We start from the raw sequence: 21,719 nt of genomic DNA on the forward strand, positions 1-21,719 counted from the left end.
GTCTGGTTAATTGGATTTTACACTTCCATTCCATTTGACCAGTGTTATTTATAACATGATGCATAATAAGCTAATACTATGCTATTGATAAGCTGATTTACAAGCTGATAATGAGCTAAATATTGCATTGGTAAGAAGTTAAATAAATAATGCACTAATAATAATGATATGTGACCCATCTTTTCAAAACGGTATTATGTCGGGATGAACAAGATCCTGAAAGGTCAATTATAAGCTTAACTGGTCAAGAAAACGAAATTTCGTTTTTCACCACTTTAAAATTCTATATTTTTTCTTCAATAATCGATACATGGAACCAACCCAAGTCTGATGTTTTTGGTCATAGATTCTTTTCTCAGCACTTTGATTATCCCGACTTAATACCGTTTTGAGGCGGCAGGTCACATATGCCAAGTAAATTATTGTGACGATACATTCATTGTATTCTATGGAATGACAGTTCGAAGTGATTTGCTTTCTGTCTCATGAGTTATGATAGGGTGGAGATTAAGATAAAGGGAGTAAATCTGACTCATGAATGAACAACACAGATTAAATGTGTCAGATTTACTCCCTCTATCTTGATCTCCATTTTATTGACTCATTTAGGCACCTCTATTTATTAATTATGATAGGCTTCCTTCTAATCTGGGCACCCATTTTATATTATTTAGGATTTGGTGGTGTCGTCATTCAAGTCATGCTATTACTGTACTTGTGTCCTGTTAGTAGCTAGAAGGATGCTTTCTTTTGAGAGCTGTTCCTTTGGCATTTTTACAGTATTCAATATCATGTACAAAGTATTGTTATCTATTTAAATCAATTAACTAATTTTTTAAAATGTACTTTTATTTTTTATTTTTTTATATCCATTGCAGGTTTTGGGTAATTTATTTATTTTTTAAAAAAATCTATATTTATGGTCACGACTTGTTCTTTAAGATAATTTCTGTGCACTTTTTCCCTCGAGTTCAATTTGTCCCCAAGCATAAATAATTGCAATTGCCAGCATATGATCTACATTTTCTTTTTACTTTTTGTTTTTACATAGTTTGTATATATACACAGGAAGGTTTAGGCTTTGTTGACATTTCTATAATTTTTTCACATTTATATTCTACAAAAAAGTTTGTTTTTCGAAGAAGATAAAGTTAAGTGATGTAATTCTAAAATTGTTCAGTTTCATTATCAGCAACCTGAAAGTTGTTTTATTTGTATATAGTCGATAGCTTTTATCCAGTTTTTGTTGGGGTTTTTTTTTAATCCTAAAACTTTTTTCTTTTTCTGTAATTCATCATATTTTTATTGTTTAATTTTTAAAGAAAACAATTCGTTGATAAAGCTAAGGGTTAAAGGTTAGGTTGTTTCAATTGTCTTGAATAGGGTGTAAAATTTAACGTTTTGATGTTATGTTACGTTATTTGTTGTATGTGTATGATTTCAGGATGTGGTGGAAGATGATCACTATCACCCATGAAGTGTTAGGTTATTTAATTCGTCTTGAATGGAATGTGAAATTTTAACGTATGATTTGTTCACTCATTGTCTTATAAAAATGATAATAATGATAACAGATGGCATATATATCACGCATTTTCATCACTGTGTGATGCTCAATTCACGTTACAAATAGATATACAAAATTTACATATATAAACCATATATCACAATAATATCAACAGCAGCAGTGTATGTAATATCGTATCAATATCATGAAAATGGAATTTCAGTATGTAGTGAAAGAAATTCAGTGTTGCAGATTAAGGGTTGGGCAATTTAATTTGTCTCGCATGAGACATTTGAAATGAAAACTGTTGATGCAATTCAATCATTGTATGTAGGATTTCAGGATGGAGTGACTTAACTTTTTATATTTTTATTATTTGGGACGCAATTTTATTAATTATCAATCACTTTTTAATAATTTTTTTTACTGCATTTAAGGCTTTTGTAACAGTAACAAGCAGCTGTTTTTTGGTTAGATTTTGTATATAAATTTTTATGCTTCTTTTCATTTTTACTTTTCATTCTTTAAATCTTTATGCCTTCCCTTCCCCTTGGCTGATGCTGGCGAACACGGCAGACGACAATCCGGACTTTGACGCGAATGTTTATAATAAAATAACTGATCGTCAGAGACAGCAGATTTTTGCATGGGCCAGGAGAAGTCGTCTGAATAGGAGAAAAGTTTCAAATGGCAAGCAAGCGTTAGTGGTTGAAACATTTCTTTTTTTCCCGTTTTCTACCAAAAATTCATCCTTTTCTATTATGCTTTTTTCCTATCTCCTTTTTATGTCCACGTACATACATTGGTGGTGTCGACCTTTTGCATTGTTTTGTTGCATCTTGGGAATTTGATGTTAATGTGTTTTTTCCGTAGAATTTTTTTCACATCCATCTTACAACTGTTTCTATTTTCAACTTACCTTTTATGTTGCTCGCCGTGCTGCATATTAATCTAAAAATTTATTTTCTACTTTTGTTTTGTTTTGTTGCTTTATTTTAATAATTTTGTCTGGTTTGTTTTGTTTTTTTTTGTTTTGTTTTTTTTTGGGGTTTTTTTTTTTTTTTTTTTTTTTTTGCCTTGGCATTGTTGCTGCATTAATGATTAAAACATCTTGTTATAGGTACATACACATTTTTGATTTTTTTTTAAACATATTAAAACCATTTTATTTTTTTCAAATATATTTATTTGTCGTAAGATATATTTTGATCTCTATTTTATCGTTTTACTCTCGGAGCATGGGGAATTTATTTATTTTTTTTTTTTTTACCTTTATTATTATACAAAACGGATGGACCATAATGATGTTGTTGACTATCATTATTATTTTTTCTCTTGATAATTCAATGTGATGAACGTAATTTTAAGCACCAGGCTTCTCTGATATATTACTGGCTTATAGTGTTGGTCGTGGTTTGTATTATTTTTAAAAACATTTTATTTGTTTGTTTGGTTTTAAGTTGTTTTTGTTTTTTTAAACATCAGCTCTTATAATATGCTTTTTAGCAATTAAGGTCTTAGTATCTGTTCACTCGCTATATTCTGAGTTACCAAAATGGCCATGTAGTTATGCTGTATTTATGCATCCAGTATAGTTAATCAAGTTGAAGGTTAGAAGTATGTATACTTATGCCTCTTCGCATTACTACGAGTAGTGTAGGAATTTATTGGTTTATTTCGTTTACTCAGTGTTTATATATGTTTTATGTCACTACGGACTATAGACAGATAGATGTGTTTGGTTATTTCCATATTATGTTATATAACTAGAAACGATTAGTGAAGGAATTTATTAAATGTTTTATTTCTTTTGTTTAATGTTTGATGTCATCACGGACTATAGACAGATAGATGTGTTTGGTTATTTCCGTGTTGTGTCGTATAACTAGAAATGGGTAGTGAAGGAATTTATTAGTTTATTTGTTTTGTTTACCCTTTCCTTACCAACTATAGGAAAATCATCACATTTGTTACGATACAACCAACATTTTTTCTAATTCAAATTTCTTTTGTATATCATAAAATTTAAGGAAAATGATCAGTGTGTTGTAGAGCATGTTGTGCTAAAGAAGTTATGTATTGCAAGAATTTTACTGCTATTGTGTCTAAGTGATAAAAACTATTTTTTTTGTGTTAGTTGGGTGTGAAGTTTTGGGGAAAATCCTGAAAATGGCTGGTAAGGAGAGAGTTAATGTTTGATGTCATCACGGACAGATAGATGTTTTTGGTTATTTCCTTGTTATGTTGTATAACTAGAAATGGTAGTGAAGGAATATATTTAATGTTTGATGTCATCACGGACAGATAGATGTTTTTGGTTATTTCCTTGTTATGTTGTATAACTAGAAATGATAGTGAAGGAATATATTTAATGTTTGATGTCATCACAGACTATAGATAGATAGATATGTTTGGTTATTTCCATGTTTTGTCATATAACTAGAAATGGACATTTTATTTTTGATTATTTGATGTTGTATCATAACTGGGATACCAATTGTTGTCCTGTTTTTCCAGCATTTTCCAGGTTCTTTTTTTTTTACTTGAACTTTTATATTGCGCAGTATCCACTATACATGCTCAAAGCGCTTTACAAAGGGTGACAAGCCAACAACAACACTTAACATGTAGACATGACGACTGTTAAGTGATATTACAATATTTTTTCAGGACAAAGACAACGCTATTTACGGCCAGGTACTCATTTTACACCTGAGTACAGTGAGAGAATGTGAGTAAAGGGCCTTTTCCAAAGACTCAACTATTTGCTGAACGAGGCTTGAACCCAGGACCTTCCAATCCGAAAGCGAGTGTCATACCACAAGACCACATAGCTGCACATCAGTTCACACTTCAGCAGCTTTTTTTGTGTCTCCAAGAAGAAGGAACCTTCTTCTCAAGACAGAAATGGTATTATTGGAATTGATGCAACAAATAATTATTGTTTTTAAAAAATAAGATAAGATTCCCTTTATTCATCTCAGAGGAGAAATTTGTCTCTAGGGACTATTATTCCAAGGGCAGACATCGTGAAAGTTGCATCCTGCTGCGAGTCACAGGGACAACCATTCAGACTTTCGTATTGCTGATGTACATTTATTTTTTTTTTTTACCATTATCTTTAGAAGTGACATCTTACCTTTTCTTCATCTTTTTCATGGTATTTCTATACACAGTGGTCTCTTTTTTCTTTTTTTTTTTTTTTTTTTGTAAATATAATTTGTTAGATCTATCATTGTGGATGTTAGATGTGTAGTTAGTTTTAGATTGTGCACAATTTAAAAAAAAATTATAGGGTTTTTATAGGAACAGTGATAATAAGTTAATCAACTCAAAATTTATGATTCAAGTGTTGAATAAAATTTGAACCTAATTTCTATTGTCTTAATAGACAATATGTACATTTTTTGACTTTGTAAGAGAATTCCAGGGAGCTTTTTATTTGGGCACGGAGAGATTTTCGGCATTTTATATTCCATATATTTCGCTCACGTATCGAAGAATTCTTTCCCAATGTTAATAATGGAAAATGGTTCATTTAAATTCCAAGAAATTGATTCTAGAGGAATCACTAGCTGGTATTGATTCAAAGTAATTATTCCTACCTCATTTTCATACTCGCTAACCAGAACATTGACATTTGCTAAAAATAGTGACGTTTGTTTTGGACTTGACGAAACAAATTTTATTTTCCGATAGTCATCACAATCTCTAATCATCCATAAAGAATCTCAATTAATACCCCATGGAAAATTCCCTGTCAATTAAAGACAAAAATCCAACTTGCAACGTTAAATTAAAAAATAATGGTGCAAAATAAAATAATAAAATAATGTGATGATAATAATAATAATAATAATAATAATAATAATAATAATAATAATAATAATAATAATAATAATAATAATAATAATACTAATAATAATAATAATAATAATAATAATATATAATAATATAATAATAATAATAATAATAATAATAATAATAATAATAATAATAATAATAATAATAATAATAATAATAATAATAATAATAATATAATAATAATAATAATGATAATAATAATACTAATAATAATAATAATAATAATAATATAATAATAATAATAATAATAATAATAATAATAATAATAATAATATAATAATATAATAATAATAATAATAATAATAATAATAATAATAATAATAATAATAATAATAATAATAATAATAATGAATGATGATGATGATGATGATGATGATGATGATGATATATGATAATATATAATAATAATAATAATAATAATAATAATAATAATAATAATGATAATAATGATAATAATAATAATAATAATAATAATAATAATGATAATAATAATAATAATAATAATAATAATAATAATATATAAAATGTTGCGGTGAGTTATCTCCTCTTTGCCGTGAGTCCACCATAATATAAACAACTCCTCCACTTGAACATGATCATTTTTTAAATTTTTTTAAAGCCTAAAATGGATTTCCCTTTCAGAATAAATTCTGTTCCCAATGCCGCGTGATGTCATTGTTAATATTATATCCCGACTTGAATTGAAAGTGCGTTTGTATCAAGAAATAAGCCAACCCCACCCATCCATCCATCCATCCATTCTGATTAACTCAAAAGTGGTGTGACACTTTTCAAAATGCTGTGGGGTTTGTTTTTTTTTTGTGGGTGATGCATTCTCTCATACATCTTTTGATTAAATCTCCCGCCCACGATGATGCTATCTGTCTTACGTGTCTTGGGGGGGGGGGGGGGGGGTATAAATCTCTAAGGATGATCTTACATTTTTGTCTATAAATCTAGAGGTGCCTAAATGAGTCAATGAAATGGAGAGTTTAAAAAAAGGGAGTAAAAAGGACTCTTATAAATAAGAGCCGGCGGGGTTTGACCTCATCAGGATTCCACTGTTTGTATATTTATTGTGATGGATGTTCGTATCCAGCCAGAGATGGTACACGTTAAATGGAGGAGCTTGATTAATGTGTTTGTTTTTTTTTTATTAAAATATTGTTCAGTCGTTCATCTTATGACAAGTCATTAAAATATTAATTTTTTTTTTTTTTTTGGGCCTGTAGACCTATATGTGATTGAAATATTATACATTGTGAAATTGTCATATTATTAGTGTTAGTGTTGTCATGGATTGTAGTAATTGTCTCTCAAACAATTTGTTAGAGTTTGAGAAAACTCATTTGACCATATTATGTTATGTACCTGTCACACATTATGGCTATTTAATGGTGCAAGCATCATTAACATTTTATTTTTGAAATTGTCAAATTGAGAAATTAGGGACCAGGCACCGATGTAAGATAAAGATCTAGTCAAGTATGTATGAAAGGTGCTAGACACGTATGTCCAGTAATCAAGAGGTCTGAGGTTCGATCCCCAGTCAAGGAAGGGGGTGTGGTTTTTTTTCTAGTGTTATTTTGTTTGTTTTTTTGCTTTGTCTGGCGCCTTGCATGCCCACTTGTTCAGATTTTAAACTTTTTGTTAAGACATTGAAGAAGTGAATATAATATATTGTAGTATGAAACTGTCCTAATGTTTTAAAAGTTTTTAAGTGAACGGAAAGTATTAAGTGATATTTTTATCGGTTGTGTTGATACACTTGGTAATCATTGATATTTTCAATTTACATTTTTTATTCCTTTAAACACACACACACACAAACACACATACACACACACACACACACGCACACACACACACACACACGCACAGAAATGTTCACTTAACTTAGTGATGATAAAATTGTCATCAACTTACATGACATGTAAAAAGTTTTACTGGTTATATGTGATTTATTGTTAAGGTAGCATGCCAAGGTTAAACCAGGTAGATAGGTGCCGAAAAAGGAATTTAAACTTTGTCAACAAGAAATGTAAAATTTTAGAGGGTTTGTTTGGGTTTTTTTTGTTTGTTTTTTTTTCAGTTAAAGAGATTCTATTAATTTTCCTTTTATAAACTTAATCCAAGTCTCAACGTTTTGACCATAAATTTAATTTTTAGCATTGCATCGTAACGACCATGACACAATCGTGTTTTGAGGCAATGGGTGAGATAGTTGATAACATTAATTGCTGTATTCTATACTCTAACACAGTGACAGATTAAAGAGCAGGCACTGGTATAAAGATAAAGCCGTGGAAAAGTGTGCATAATATAGCCACTGTTTCATTCACTCTTTTTCAGATATTTATCTTATACTTTAAAAATCTTGTAAATTTTTTTTTCTGTCTACGGTATGTCATTTTTCTGAAATTTTTTTCTTTATTTTAGTATTCAGTTGAATTTTTTTTTTTTTTTTGTTTGTTTTTTTTTTTGGTGAAATTTTTGTTTGTTTTATTTTTATTTTTAAAAAAGATTTTTAATTTCGATTTTTAGTTATATTTATTTATTTTCAAAAATTAATTTGTCTTCCTTTAAAAAAAAAAGAACAAAAAAAAAAACAAGCTTAAATATTTTGTCTCGATCAGAGAGAGTGAAACTTTTTGCGATTAATTTCATTTCTTGGTTAACAACTCTTCCTTCCATCATCCCATGTTCTCCATGCAGGCTACCCCGGAATGCCAGCCAACGCAGCCTCCAAGAGTTTCCTCAAGCAGCAGACCCTGGCTGGGAGCACCGGGTCCCTGTCGCATGTGGGAAAGGGTCTCCCGCCACCCCAGGCTTCATCTTCCGCTCTGCCAGCTTTGCTGAAGCGAGAGAGTCGAGAAAACGTACTCCACCCTTCCGCTCATCTCTCGGTGAACAGCCCAGTCTTTCATCTTGGAGAGGGGTGAGTGCCATGAATTGAGTCCGCCTGTATTTTGAGCATTTGTATTTAGCCCAATATCCAGTAAACATGCTCAAAGTGTTTTACAAGGGGTCCCAATCCAACAGCAGCATTTAACATGTAGGCTGTTAGATGATAGTACAGTTTTTTGGGACTTTTTTTTTCCAACACAGACAAAGCTGTTAAAGAACTGGTACTCATTTTACACCTAGGTATGGTGAGAGAATGTCACGTCAGTGAAGAGCCTTTTCCAAGGACTCAACTATGCACAGCTCAGTTCGTGACTCGAACACTAGACCATCAGGTCCAATGGCAAGTGTCATTCACACGACCACATGTTAAGTGGGGTTCTGTTTACCCAGCAGTGAATGGGTAGCTGGGTTTGTTAGATCTGGTGGAAAGCACTTTGCAATAGACTAGCATCCTATCCAAAGGATAGCAAGCAATTGCTATTGTCCTTTCGATACTATAGAAGTCGGGATAATCTCTTAAAGGACTACTTTACAATACGTTACCATTGGCCTTTACTTTTCTAGGACTCAGCAGTAAATAAATTGAGTCCATTAGAGGGGGGTCCCAATAGCTCAGTTGGTAGAGCACTCGCTTCACAAGCACAGGGACTGAGATCGATCCCGGTTGCAGTCGAGATTTTTTTTCTGTCCATTTTACGCTATAGAAACCTGGATAAACTCCGGCTCCATGGGCCGAATGGCTTTGAAGGACTACAGAAATTGATGAAATGAAGCTTTGTACAAAATATTTTCATATATTATGCTCTTTATGAGAAAAATCGGGGTTTTTTTGTTGTTTTTATTTTTGGCAAAGGGTATCCCTGATCTTGTGTCTTATGTTGATTTTATCTCTAACTTCAGTGCATGCCTATCAGCTGTGAGCCATAATCAGGTGTTCTTCTAATTGTGTGTACTCATTACACACATTGTCAAAACACGGTGGTGTGGAATTACTGTGTGTTATTGTGTTACATTATGGTGGTTTTTAAATTGCATATGTTTAAACACTTTTAAGCAATGTTGAAAATTCGGCATGATTATTATTTTTGTCTGTCTGGTTGTTTGTTTGTTTGTTTTAAAGCCAATAGGCATGTTTTGAAAATGGCTCTGGTTTAATTGACTTTTTAAATTCTTGAAATTTAATTTAGATTTTTTTCTTTTGATGAAATAAATATCTAATATCTAAAACTTGAACGATTACAGTACAGCCTTGTTGGCACACCAAACAAAAACTTATTATTAGTTTAGAATCTTTATACACATTGTTGACACGGCACTGATCAAGTTAACTAAAACGTGTCATTTTTCCCATCTTTCCCACCAGACCTTCCATTCACCATGAGAGAAGTCATTCAAATGTTTCTTCTCTCGGCCAGCGGGGAGGTAACCCTTCAAGCACCACCCTCACCAACGGTCACCATCATCACCACCAGCAACACTACCATCACCAAACACATCCTCATTTCTCCACACTAACATCATCATCCCAACAACAACAACCACCTCATCATTCCCAATCCCAGTCCAAGCTGAGCAGCACTGGGTACACCAACCACGCCCACTCCTACCCTCCTTTTGTTCAAAAAGGCGGCGTCGCCAGCAACAACATCAACCCTCCTCCAACAACCATCAACGGTGGGATGAGTTCTCAAGCGTCTTCACATGCAAATCTCTCCCTGGCACAGAAAAATGCTGGCAGCTATTCCAGTTTCCGCAACATTGGAGCTACCAATTCTAATTCAGCAGCTGCGTCTGTGAATTCTGTAAACGGTCATCATAATCAACAACTTCAGCATCATTACCTCCCTCAATCTGGTGGGCACGGACGAATGCCTTCCCCCGAGGACCACCAAATGTATCAACAGCATCGCCCAGAATCGTTACATCTGAACCAGTCTTTAGATTCAACAATGGACTCTGAACATCTCGATAGTCCCGATTACGGGGAAACAGGAAGTAACGCTGGCTCGCACAATCAGAGCCATTATTCCAATACCCTTCGTCCTCCCTTGGATCGGAGTCCCGAGTTAGATCTCAACAGCGTAGAGAGTGAATCACTTCACAGTGCATCGGCATTGGAGGCAAAAATGTCGAGGCAGAGTCCGAAAAAGCCGAGCAAAAAGAAAAAGTTTTTACCTTTTTTGAGAAAAAATAGTTCAAAGCAAAAGAATGCTTAATCGTTATTTTAAAAGGTTGGGTTATATGTTGATATACAGATGAAAACGCTTTTATTACTTAATCATGTGTAAAACTTGAAAATTCCATTTTTAGTTTCATCATGTTTGGGGTCCCTTAAAGCTCAGTTGGTAGAGCACTCACTTCACATGCAAAGGACTGTGATTGATCCCGGGTGCAGTTGAGATTTGTTTCTGACCCCCAAGTCCACCCAGTAGTGATTGGGTAGCTGGGCTTGCTAGATCTGGTAGAAAGTACTTTGCGATAGACTAGTGTCCTATCCAAAGGGTAGCAAGCAATTGCCATTGTGCGTTTCACGCTATAGAAACCGGAATAAACTCCGGCTCTATGGGTCAAATGGCTCTGAAGGACTACTTTTTTTTTTTTATTCATCATGTTAAAAATGAATGAATGATATAACCATGAATAAAGTAAGTATCTCATATTTTTGTGAGATTTATATAAATTACGTTTATGGTGATGAAGATGATATAAATCACAAGAACCACATCTATTCTGTTAATTATTTTTAGAAAAGGTTTTAAAGTCGTGGGAATCTTTTATTACTTAACGATGAATGTAATCTTGGATGGAATCCGGCCTTAAGTATAAACATGGACGTGTCTTTAAGCATTATGGTGTCAGATAAATTGTTGCTTCTTTTTCAATCAATAGTTTTTAAAAAATTATTTATCTTGTTTTAGTTATTCATATAAATGTGTGAGTGCATGACATAATCAGTCGGAAGGGGAAAATTTGGATTTGCATTTTTTTTTTTTTGCATTTTCTGAAATAACATGTTCTACAGAGCATTTTAATCTTTATTTGAAGTAAATCAGGTGATTTTTCTTGAATTTATGGGCAGATGTATGGGAAAGGTATCCAGAAACTTTTATCAAATTTCGTACTTTTTCAACATGGCGAGCTGTAAAAAATATATAGAAGTGAAATTAAGCTTTGATATTTCCCGAAGATGTACAAAAAGGGTTGATTTAATCAGTTATGACAAGAACTCATTTTTGATCAAAATTGACATTCTAACTAAACTTGGCAACATCTCAGTTCAAACCTTTCCACAATCCGACTGATTATGTTATTTACTGTATCATATTATTTCTTCGTGCAGTCACTTTTTAAAGCCATGTTCACTAAAATTCCATGCATTGGACTTAGAATGTTTGTGTAGTTTTTTCCCATGAAGTTTTTATTGGAAGGAGAGAAGGACAAATCTTTTTCATGACATGCGTTTTCCGTGCATATAGGTTTAAGCAATTTATCTTCCTTGAGTGCGTTCGGTGCGACTTTCTGGTATCGTGAAAATACAAATGAAAGAGTGATAATGGAGAGGCTTTTGGTGGGAACAATAAAGAAAATGGACGTTTCGGGTCCAAACAATTCGTCAGCACAACAATAAACAAATGAACGTGGAAAACAAATAAAATGAAATGCAATATGAATTGTATCGTCTGTACTCAATGGTGGTTTCATATTGCATTTTATTTTATTTGTTTTCCACTTTCATTTGTTTATTGTTGTGCTGACGAAGGGTTTGTACCCGAAACATCCATTGTCTGTATTGTTCCCATTCGAAGCTACTCCATTTTCACTCTTTCATTTGTATTTCCACGATAACAGGCTTCAGGCAGCCCCCACCATTCTGTGACTTTCTTGGTATGACGCTCTCCAGCAGACTTGTAGATCGCAAGTTTGGATTCAGCCCTTGTGGCATAAAGAAGAGTCTCAGGAAAGAAGAGGCTCTTTAATCACATTTTCTCACCAAATCCAGGTGTAAGATGTGTACTTAGCCAGTTACACCGCTGTCTCTGTCCAAAAATTGATTTGTGATATCGCCTTAGAACAGGCAACATATCTCGTCCTGCTTAGTAGTTGTTGCTCTTGGCTTGGGATCAGTTGTAAAGTGATTTGAGCATATTTAGTGCATATCGCACTCAGCTTATTTTGGTGGACAATCTAGTTCTAATGTTAAGAAATAACCTGAAAACTGTAAGCATTTGATGAATATATCACTATGGGGTATGATTACAAAGAGAGTGGTGGGTGGGGGCAGTTGAACTGTTTTCATCCAATGACTTTCCCTTTTCACTTTTTCGTTAGTTAAATGATGATGATTTGTGTTGATGGGGATGTTTGCTCTTTGTAAATTAATAACAACTGAGGAATTGTTGACTATTACAGTATTTTCTATACAGAAAAGATTTATTTTGATTTTGACTCTCTATTTTAAATCTTTTTTTTATTTTTCTGCAAATTTAATATTACATAAGTGTATGTGTGTGTGTGTGTGTGTGTGTGTGTGTGTGTGTGTATACGTGTGTTGGTGTTTGTGTTTATGTAAGTGTTAGAGTGAAGGAAATACTTAGATAGATAGATAGAGACAGAGAGAGAGGGAGCGAGATAGAGAGCGAGATAGAGAGAGAGAGAGAGAGAGAGAGAGAGAGAGAGAGAGAGAGAGAGAGAGAGAGAGAGAGATAGAAAGATAAAGAGAGGTGGAGAGAGTCACAACCTAGCTCCTGTACTATTAATAAAGACAAAGATAGGAAGATTGCCCTGAATCCTAATTCAAACTATGTCGACATGTCAGCTTGTTCTACGCCCACCGTCTCTGTTAGTTCACGATGTTATCTGCTGTTGCTGCAATGCTGAAATGTTGAACATTTAAAGACTCTACACAGTACAACGTAGACATGTTGATAGCACATGTGTAAACATTTAAAGACTCTACACAGTACAATGTAAACATGTTGATAGCACATGTGTAAACATTAAAAGAATCTACACCGAACAATGTAAACATGTTGATAGCACATGTGTAAACATTAAAAGACTCTACACAGTACAATGTAAACATGTTGATAGCACATGTGTAAACATTAAAAGAATCTACACAGAACAATGTAAACATGTTGATAGCACATGTGTAAACATTAAAAGACTCTACACAGTACAATGTAAACATGTTGATAGCACATGTGTAAACATTAAAAGACTCTACACAGAACAATGTAAACATGTTGATAGCACATGTGTTAACATTAAAAGACTCTACACAGAACGATGTAAACATGTTGATAGCATACGTGCCCATTCCATTGTCCATTCACCCTGTTGTTATAAAACTTTCAAAACCGTCATCAGTCACCTGGTCACCCTTTTTTTTTTCCATCTAATCCAGTCGTAAGGCTGAAATATCTCTGGATGAGTTGCTGACACTATTTTGGTAATTTATTTCTCTTTGTATATATTCATTTATTCATTCATTCATTCATACATGTATCTCTTTTGAATTTTATGACAACAATTCTTTCTTTAATAAAAAAATAAATTCATAGATTTACTGATAATATGTTTATTTTTTTTAAATTTCATTTTTTTTTTTGGCTATATTATTCCAACTTTTAATTCAAGCATCTTTGTCTATTTACATTACACCTGCCTCCCTGATTATTTAAAAATTCGTAATTCTTAGGAGATAAAAAATTGTAGTCGCTCTAGTTAACTTTAAAAGCCAACAATTTCTCATCACCACAAAAAAGATAAACACTTCACAATCCTTACAATTATGTTGTCTGACATCAACTTTCATTTTTAATAATAAGTTTCAATGACGTGGAGATGCTCATAACATTCTGAAATTGGAATCAAAATACCGTATTTTTCTGCAAATATTTCGTAATAGAAGGCTGGTCTGATCTACATCATTGCATCGCAATAACAGTCAGAGACTCTGGGTTACAAATGTGACCAGCCGTCTCAAAACGGTATTATGTCGGGATGACTAAACTGATGAAAATTGAATTTATATCTAAAATTACCAGACTTGGGTAATGTTTATACATGTTTTATCAAGGAGGATGAATACAGAATTTTACAACTAGAAACTAACATTTTTTATTTTTGACCAGTTTAGCTTTAATTTGACATTTTTGTATCTGGATCATCCCGACATAATACCGTTTTGAGACAATGGGTCACAAATACACACCCAGGAGAAAAAAAAAAACACCTCATCATATCGCTTTATAATGAAAAAATCCCAACAATGTCTTATATCACGTTTTATCATGTATACTGGTGATGCCAATAGTCAATAATAAACATTTCATTCAAATGCTACAGAAGGCTGGCCCTTCTTACCAATTCAATACATTTTTTACCCTCATACTTTCATTGCTGATATTTACAGAGTATAATTAATTATAATTATAATGCACTGTACTATGTAATCAATGTGATACGAAACTGCTAGAAGCTGTCGCTTGTAAAAAAGTAATAAACAAAAAATAATATAACAGTTTCATAAAAGAACAAATAAATACCAAAACAGGGAATGTTTCGGGCTCAAAACCCTTCATCAGCCAACAACAAAAACAATAAAAGCATAAAATACATTGCTTAGAAGCCAGATAGAAATATTTGTCTAACTTTTTGTCTCTGGTTTCTTGGGGGAGAAGTGGTTGAATGGTTAAGGCATTGCACTGTGACCCGGAAGGTCCCGGGTTCGAGCCCCGCTTCAGGCACTTTTGTTTTGTTTTCCTTGGGCAAAGTTATTAACCCCCAATTTGCTCACATTGGACAACATGGGTGATTCCTGTTGACATCAGACATATTTCTTGTCTGATGAATTATCTATATTCCTCTGTGGAATGCCTAGGCGACGGGATTTTATGGTGCCATTTCCAAAGGGCGTAATAAAAAAAATATTTTAAAATAAATCAAATATCTCTGGTTTCTAAGCGATGTATTTGTGGTTTTATTGGGTTTTTTTATTGGCTGAAGAAGAGTTTTGAGCCCAAAACATTCCGTGTTTGGTATTTTGTTCTTTGATAAAGCTGTTATATATCCATTTTGGTTTTTTTTTTTTTTTACTTTATATACCCAATGCTGCGTATTGTATAGTTTTGATTTTGTTTGATTATATTATGCACTCATTATTATGATATATATCTAACGATTTGTTTTATGGGTTCTTTCTATTTGTATTTTTTTTTTCAACATTATTTGGAGAGTGGTTTTCCAAAACTTCCTAACTTCGTTTTTCCCATTTTGAGATATTAAGGATTATTTCCCCTAAAATGTCTCATTCAGTCTATATTTATTTTTCATAATAAACTTCAAATTCACACAAATCTAAGGGAAATTCGTGTGTCATTTGACGCTTGATATAAAATGTACATTTCAATTTATCTCATGGTTGGAAAATCTCCAAAAAAAAATTGAAAAATCGACTTAACGAGTCTTGGAAAACCAGCCTTCATTTATTATGAGATGAGATGTTTAATTGGTGCACCCATTGCTTAGAATTGCTATTTTTATCTGTTTTACACGTTGAGTTCTTTGGGCTTGAAAGAGCTTCGAATTACAATGAAATTAATGATTATAAAGAATTTATTTATTTGACGAACGAATGACATAAAGAGGATTTATTTTTAAAATAAAATAATGCGTTTAAATTGGCTTTGTGTGTGTGTGTGTGTGTGTGTGTGTGTGTCTAATGATAAAATGTGACGTATCATGCGAGAACGGTATTATGTTGGGATGATTTAGATGATGAAAATTGATTGTATAATCAGAGAGAGAGAGAGAGATTTAGATCAAATTTTTATTAAGGAGAATGAATATCATTCCTTAAAATTACCAAAAATAAATATAAAAAATAATGAAAAATTACTAAGAAATATTGAAAGATAAATTTCCAATCATTTTGTTGAAAATTTTTTATTTATCTGGTAAAATGGATGTTGAGAGAGTGAGAGGTGAAGGTCAGATGGAATGACAAACAAATGGAAAGATGATTGATAGAAGACTGGAATGATAGAAAAAAAAAAAAAAAAGAATTGGAAGCAAGAATTATTGAATTTATTACACAATAAATTGTTTAATAAACGTGCAAACAAATTGTGTCAGAGCTGCCAAGATTACGCCAAAAAAGGTGTATTATTACGCTTTTAAAGTCAAATTACGTGTCTATGCTCTTTTGTTCCACAATACGCCTTTTTGTCGTCATCAAAGTCAAATGGATGAGTTAAGCAATTTTTTTCTTTGTCCGGAATCTCATCTCACTGAAAACGGAGGAAAGCTGCATTTTCATTATCCACCTCCAGCTTATCTTGTTTTCTGAAGCCTAAACCAGAAACTTTATTTCAGCAGAAAGAGCCTTGACCAAATTTATTGTGGAGAGGAATCTTAAATAAAAAAAATGAAATTCCCTTTATTCATCCCCAAGGGTAAATTTGTCTTTTGGGTCTATTCCAAGGGAAGACTGGAATAACCCAGGCGTCAGCCGCAGAGCAGCGCTGCAAAGTGAGCTAGGGCGAGGTGACTTGCTCAAGGCCATACATCGCAGCGGTGGGTGATTGAACTCGGTACCTTTCGGGTACGAAGCAAAGACTGTACTGCTGAGCTACGCTGTCCCTTCAATTGCAATTGTAGTTGATTGTGGTGATAAATGTTTATATATGAATAATGCCCTTGTTTTGTACAATTACACCTTTTCCTTCAAAATTACACCTTTTTAAATTCAATATTACACCTTTTTTGCTTTCAAAATTACACATTTTTTCATTCAAAATTACACCTTTTTTCATTCAAAATTACACCTTTTTTAATTCAAAATTACACCTTTTTTGCATTCACAATTACACCTTTTTTGCATTCAAAATTACACCTCTTTTTCAGTTGGGGTTGGCAGCTCTCTGGTACGATTATTTATTTATACATTTTGACCTTTCAGTCTCTCCTTGGCATTTTGATTGTCCTGACATAATATCGTTTTTAGGTGACCGGGCCCACAACAAATATTATGGTTTCCATTGTCATTTGTTTATGTTTCCCTCGTGAAAATTGAATATTATATCAATATCATTACATATATTACTTTTGTGCACCTAAAAAAAAAAATTCTGATAATTCCATGGCTGTTTAGTATTCTCAACTTACTGGCTTTTAAATCTTATATTTTGTACATAACAAGTTCTTTTTTGCTTTGTTTTGTTCTTGATTTTTTTTTTCTAACTTTTCATAATTTTCGATAATTTATTATTTATTAAAAATGTTCTTTTTCTTTTATTCCAGTTTTGCATTTTGAAAGTACAACTTTATCTATTCGAAACCACACACACACAAAGAAAAGTAACAACTGAAAGAAAAAATGTTGGCAAATTATGTTCTATCTGTTATTTTATTTAATTGTGTTGTTGTTGTTGTTGTTGTTGTTGTTGTTGTTGTTGTTGTGTTTTAATATCTACTTACAAATATTAAATCGAGAGCGTGTAAGGTTATTGAAAAAGTTTAACTTCAGTTGTAAGGTTCTTCGGCAATTGTTGATTATTGAATTGAATGGAACAGAGTCTTTAAAACCTGATAGTCATTCAAATATATTAAAGTAATATCACCAAGATTCGTAAAGCACTCCGGGCGCTTTGCCAGCCAATCTCAAATACTCAGAATTGAGTCGACTTTGAGTAACACTCAGATTCAGATCTCTTGGCATTTGGAAAAAAAACATATTAAATCTTTACATGATAATATTTTTGAAATTACCGTATGAAAAATTGTTCTTGGGAGCCATTAGCAGGAACATGGACCTGAAATTTATCCCCATCTCAATGCGAACCATAGTAATTGCTTGCTACCCTTTTGATAGGACACTAGTCTATTGCAAAGTACTTTTCACCAGATCTAACAGATCTAGCTAACCAATCACAGCTGGCGGAGAGGTCAAAAGACTTCACCCAGGGTCGATCTTGGTCCCTTCGTATGTGAAGCGTGGTCTACCTACTGAGCTATCAGGACCCCTATCTAAACACATTCAATAATATACCTGCAAGGAAAATGAGTTACATAAATACTATACATTAAGTAAAATTTTAGAAATATTGGAAGCGAACAAGAAGAAGAAAAGAAGCCATCGTTATCTTAGATGATGTCCAAACTTGTTCTCTGAGATTATTATGCAATAAAGTTTTTGTTTTTTTTCTATTTCTACCTATCAATTCAACTCGACAATGTGTTATACTCTCCTCTTCCCATTAAAACCCAAATGTTGTTTTGGTCTCAGGGACACCGGCAATTTTCTTATCCTTTTTTAGAAAATATGATTTGGTTTTTACTGTAGTGATTTCTCTATCAGAGAGATATTCTTGATTGCAATGTTTTAGTTGTAGCAGCTTCAGAAGTAGAAATGGTATATAATTATGTTTTGTGTTTATTTGTCATGTATGTATATTTTTAAAAATACATTTTTCTTTTCTTATTTGTTTATATCAGACACATTCACTGATCACCTCTGAATATCCTATCTCTCATTCATTAGCTTGGTCTCGAGGGGGGGGGGGGGGGGGGGGGGGGGAATTATGTGAAAATAAGAGATTTGATTAAGGAGTGATTTAAGATTACAACTAACTTTTCAAAAATTCTTTTCTAAGCATGTTGTTAAGACATTTACTTTTCAAACAGAACGACTAACTAGAATTTATTCCTGATTCTAAATACAGACCACACTGGATAATCGCAACACTTTGGGATCAGCGAAAATCTTGTGATTTACCCAAGTTGAGTTTCCTGTCCACTATTGCAACACTTTCCCTCTGAGTGTACATAAGACTGTTTGAGACTGTCCATGGCCTCATTAAAAATGCATTTTGTGTCTTTGTGTGTGTGTGTTTGTGTTTTAATATATATATATACATATAGTTTTGAGGTTGTTTTGTTTTTGTTTTGTTTTTATTTTAAAAAAATAAATTTTCATGGTTGTTAATTTCATCATTTTCCTTTGCAATTGTCATCACTCGTATCCCTAAAAAGGCATCAAGGGTCGTCTGTTTTCTCGCTGAGGTCAGATGTTTATAAATGTGTTGCTCAATAGTATCTAATGGATGATTTTGCCACTTTTTGAGATCTAAAATCTGTTGCGATTAAACAAATTTTTTTTTTCAATTAACCAGTGATTTTTGTATCGAATTAATTCCGCTTCTTGGGAAATGTTGCGATTAACCGAAAGTTGCGATTACCCGAGTTGTGATTATCCAGAGTGGACTGTATAACAAATCGTGTAATTTCTCTTTTTTTTTTCTCTTTATTGTTGGTTGATTTTTTTTTTATTAGTTCTTAGAATTAGAAAAAGATACAATATTGTCTCTCCAACACTTATGTAGATTTCTCATTGTATTTTCTGACTGGGTGGGGTTCCTACCTCCCATAGTGGGCAGGGGGGTACATACTGTGTCTTCTATCCCCTTATAACTGTTTTCCAACATGCTTTCTGTCTTTGTCTCGGAATGAGATTACTTGGTTTTGTCCTGGCACTGGCTGGAGTCCTAGCTGGGAGGGAAACAGTCAAATGCATAGTTATTGTTTTGGGAGATGATATTTTTTTTCCTTGTAAATCATCTCTCTGTTATGCATTGTATTATGTTTAGTTTACATATTATATTATATGATTGGTAAACATTTGAGTGTATTCCTCGTTGTTGGATTTTGTGCTTGTGTCTGGATGAGACTTTTAGGTATCTCAAACTAAGTACTTTGACGGTGTGCTCTTGGAATCTACATCTGTTCCCTATTTGAACCAATTCCCCTTTGGCTTACCTTTTCTTTTGTGGTTTAATTGTAATTCTAGAACTTTTTACTATCCCATTTTCTTCCTTTTTACTGGCGCTGATATGACCTTAATGTGTTGCAAGCGCCGTAAAACCCTTAAAAACAAACAAAACATGTATTTTCTGATTTTTAAAAATTTTTTTTTTAAACATATAAACACATCTGGGGTTTTATAGCAAATTTTTGTCTGAGTGTACAATATTATTGTTATTGATCCGTTACATTGATATGATTGATTATTTGTGACAACGGGCTTCCATCAAGGAGACAACACATACACCTTTACTACACGTGTTATAAAATGTATGATATGTCAAAGTGTAATTTTTTTTGGGGGGGGGGGGGGGGGGTTTAAAAATTATTTTTTATTCAATGTGAAATTTATAAAGTCATGTAGATGAAGATACAGAATATTTTCAGAAATATAAAATTTGATGGATTATTGCCTCCCTCCCTACCCCTTCCCACGAATATAATCAGACAATTTGGACTGGAAAGGTGTAGGGAAACGAAGTATCGGATTTATAACAAAATGAATTCATAACAATAATCATTTAAATAATTCACTCAAAGTTCATTTAATTGATGCTGATCTGAGCATGAAATAATTGGTTTATCAGCTTGTTTTTTTTTTTTTTTTTGGTTGTTGTTTCTATTTTTTTTTTTTTTATAGAACATGTTTTAATAATTAATTTCCTCTGTTGAAACCAAATTGTCCCACTTAATGAATTAAGTCTTGTTTTTGTTGTCATGTTAATTCCAGTCCCCTGTATTTTCACCCCTTTGTTTTCTTTGTTTTGTTTCATCTTCTTTTTTTCCCCCATTTTCTTTGTTTTTATATTTTATATTTTTGATGATTTTAAGAAAAATTCTGTTATAAAAGTATTCCGGTATCATTATCATTTGCAAACTCTCGGTTAACCGTTTAAAGGTGGGGTTTTTAAATTTTTATCATCACCTGACATTTTATATAAACTAGATTTTTATTAAGAGATCAGTATTGGTGATGCAATATGACTCAGGCTTTTTACAAAGTCCAATGTGTATCGCAGACACCTTTCTCTTTATGAAAATGGTCATGTTTGCATGCAGTTATAATTAATAGTAAAACTCCCTTTATTCTTCCCCAAGAAGAAATTTCTATTTATGGTCTATTCCAAGGGAAGACTGTAATAACCTTAGGTGTCAGTCGCAGTGCAGCACTGCAAAATATGCAGATGGAAACTTCAAAACAGTGATACCTGCCAGAAATGTCAGGCAGCCCCAGAGACCAGCGATCACATCGTCCTCCACTGTCCAATCAATCACCTTGAAGGTGGCTACGTAACCGTCCTTAGGGCGGAGGAAGATTTAGAAGCTGGGTTGATAAAATAGATTTGGAGTTGTAGCCATACGCTACTACTACTACCGCAAAATGAGCTAAGGCAAGGTGGCTTGCTCAAGGCCACACAGCATGGCAAGTAGTCGAACTCGGTACCTTTTGGGTAAAAACCAAAGGCCATAAATAAAGCTGAGCAACGTTGATCCTCCATCAGCGAACTAATTATGGAATTTATTATTTTCTTGACACTGGGTGGGGATCCTGACCTCCCATAGTGGGCAGGGAGGT

The 21,719-nt window shown here is 33.0% G+C and overlaps 1 protein-coding gene across 2 annotated transcripts in view; it reads left to right on the top strand.

Annotated features, from left to right (window-relative positions):
• The window catches only part of LOC144970472 (uncharacterized), a 133,568-nt gene extending 120,586 nt beyond the window's left edge, over positions 1-12,982 (top strand). For both annotated transcript variants that reach the window (XM_078910155.1, XM_078910157.1), the window contains 2 exons: positions 8,087-8,309; positions 9,642-12,982. In XM_078910155.1, the coding sequence (XP_078766281.1) occupies positions 8,087-8,309; positions 9,642-10,494 (1,076 nt within the window). In that variant the 3' untranslated portion in view covers positions 10,495-12,982. The remainder of the gene's footprint in view (positions 1-8,086; positions 8,310-9,641) is intronic.
• Positions 12,983-21,719: the final 8,737 nt, after the last annotated feature.

This window comes from Berghia stephanieae, chromosome 4 (assembly GCF_034508935.2).
Source record: "Berghia stephanieae isolate SIO BIC M18660-M18661 chromosome 4, UCSD_Bste_1.3, whole genome shotgun sequence".
Lineage (NCBI taxonomy): Eukaryota > Metazoa > Mollusca > Gastropoda > Nudibranchia > Aeolidiidae > Berghia > Berghia stephanieae.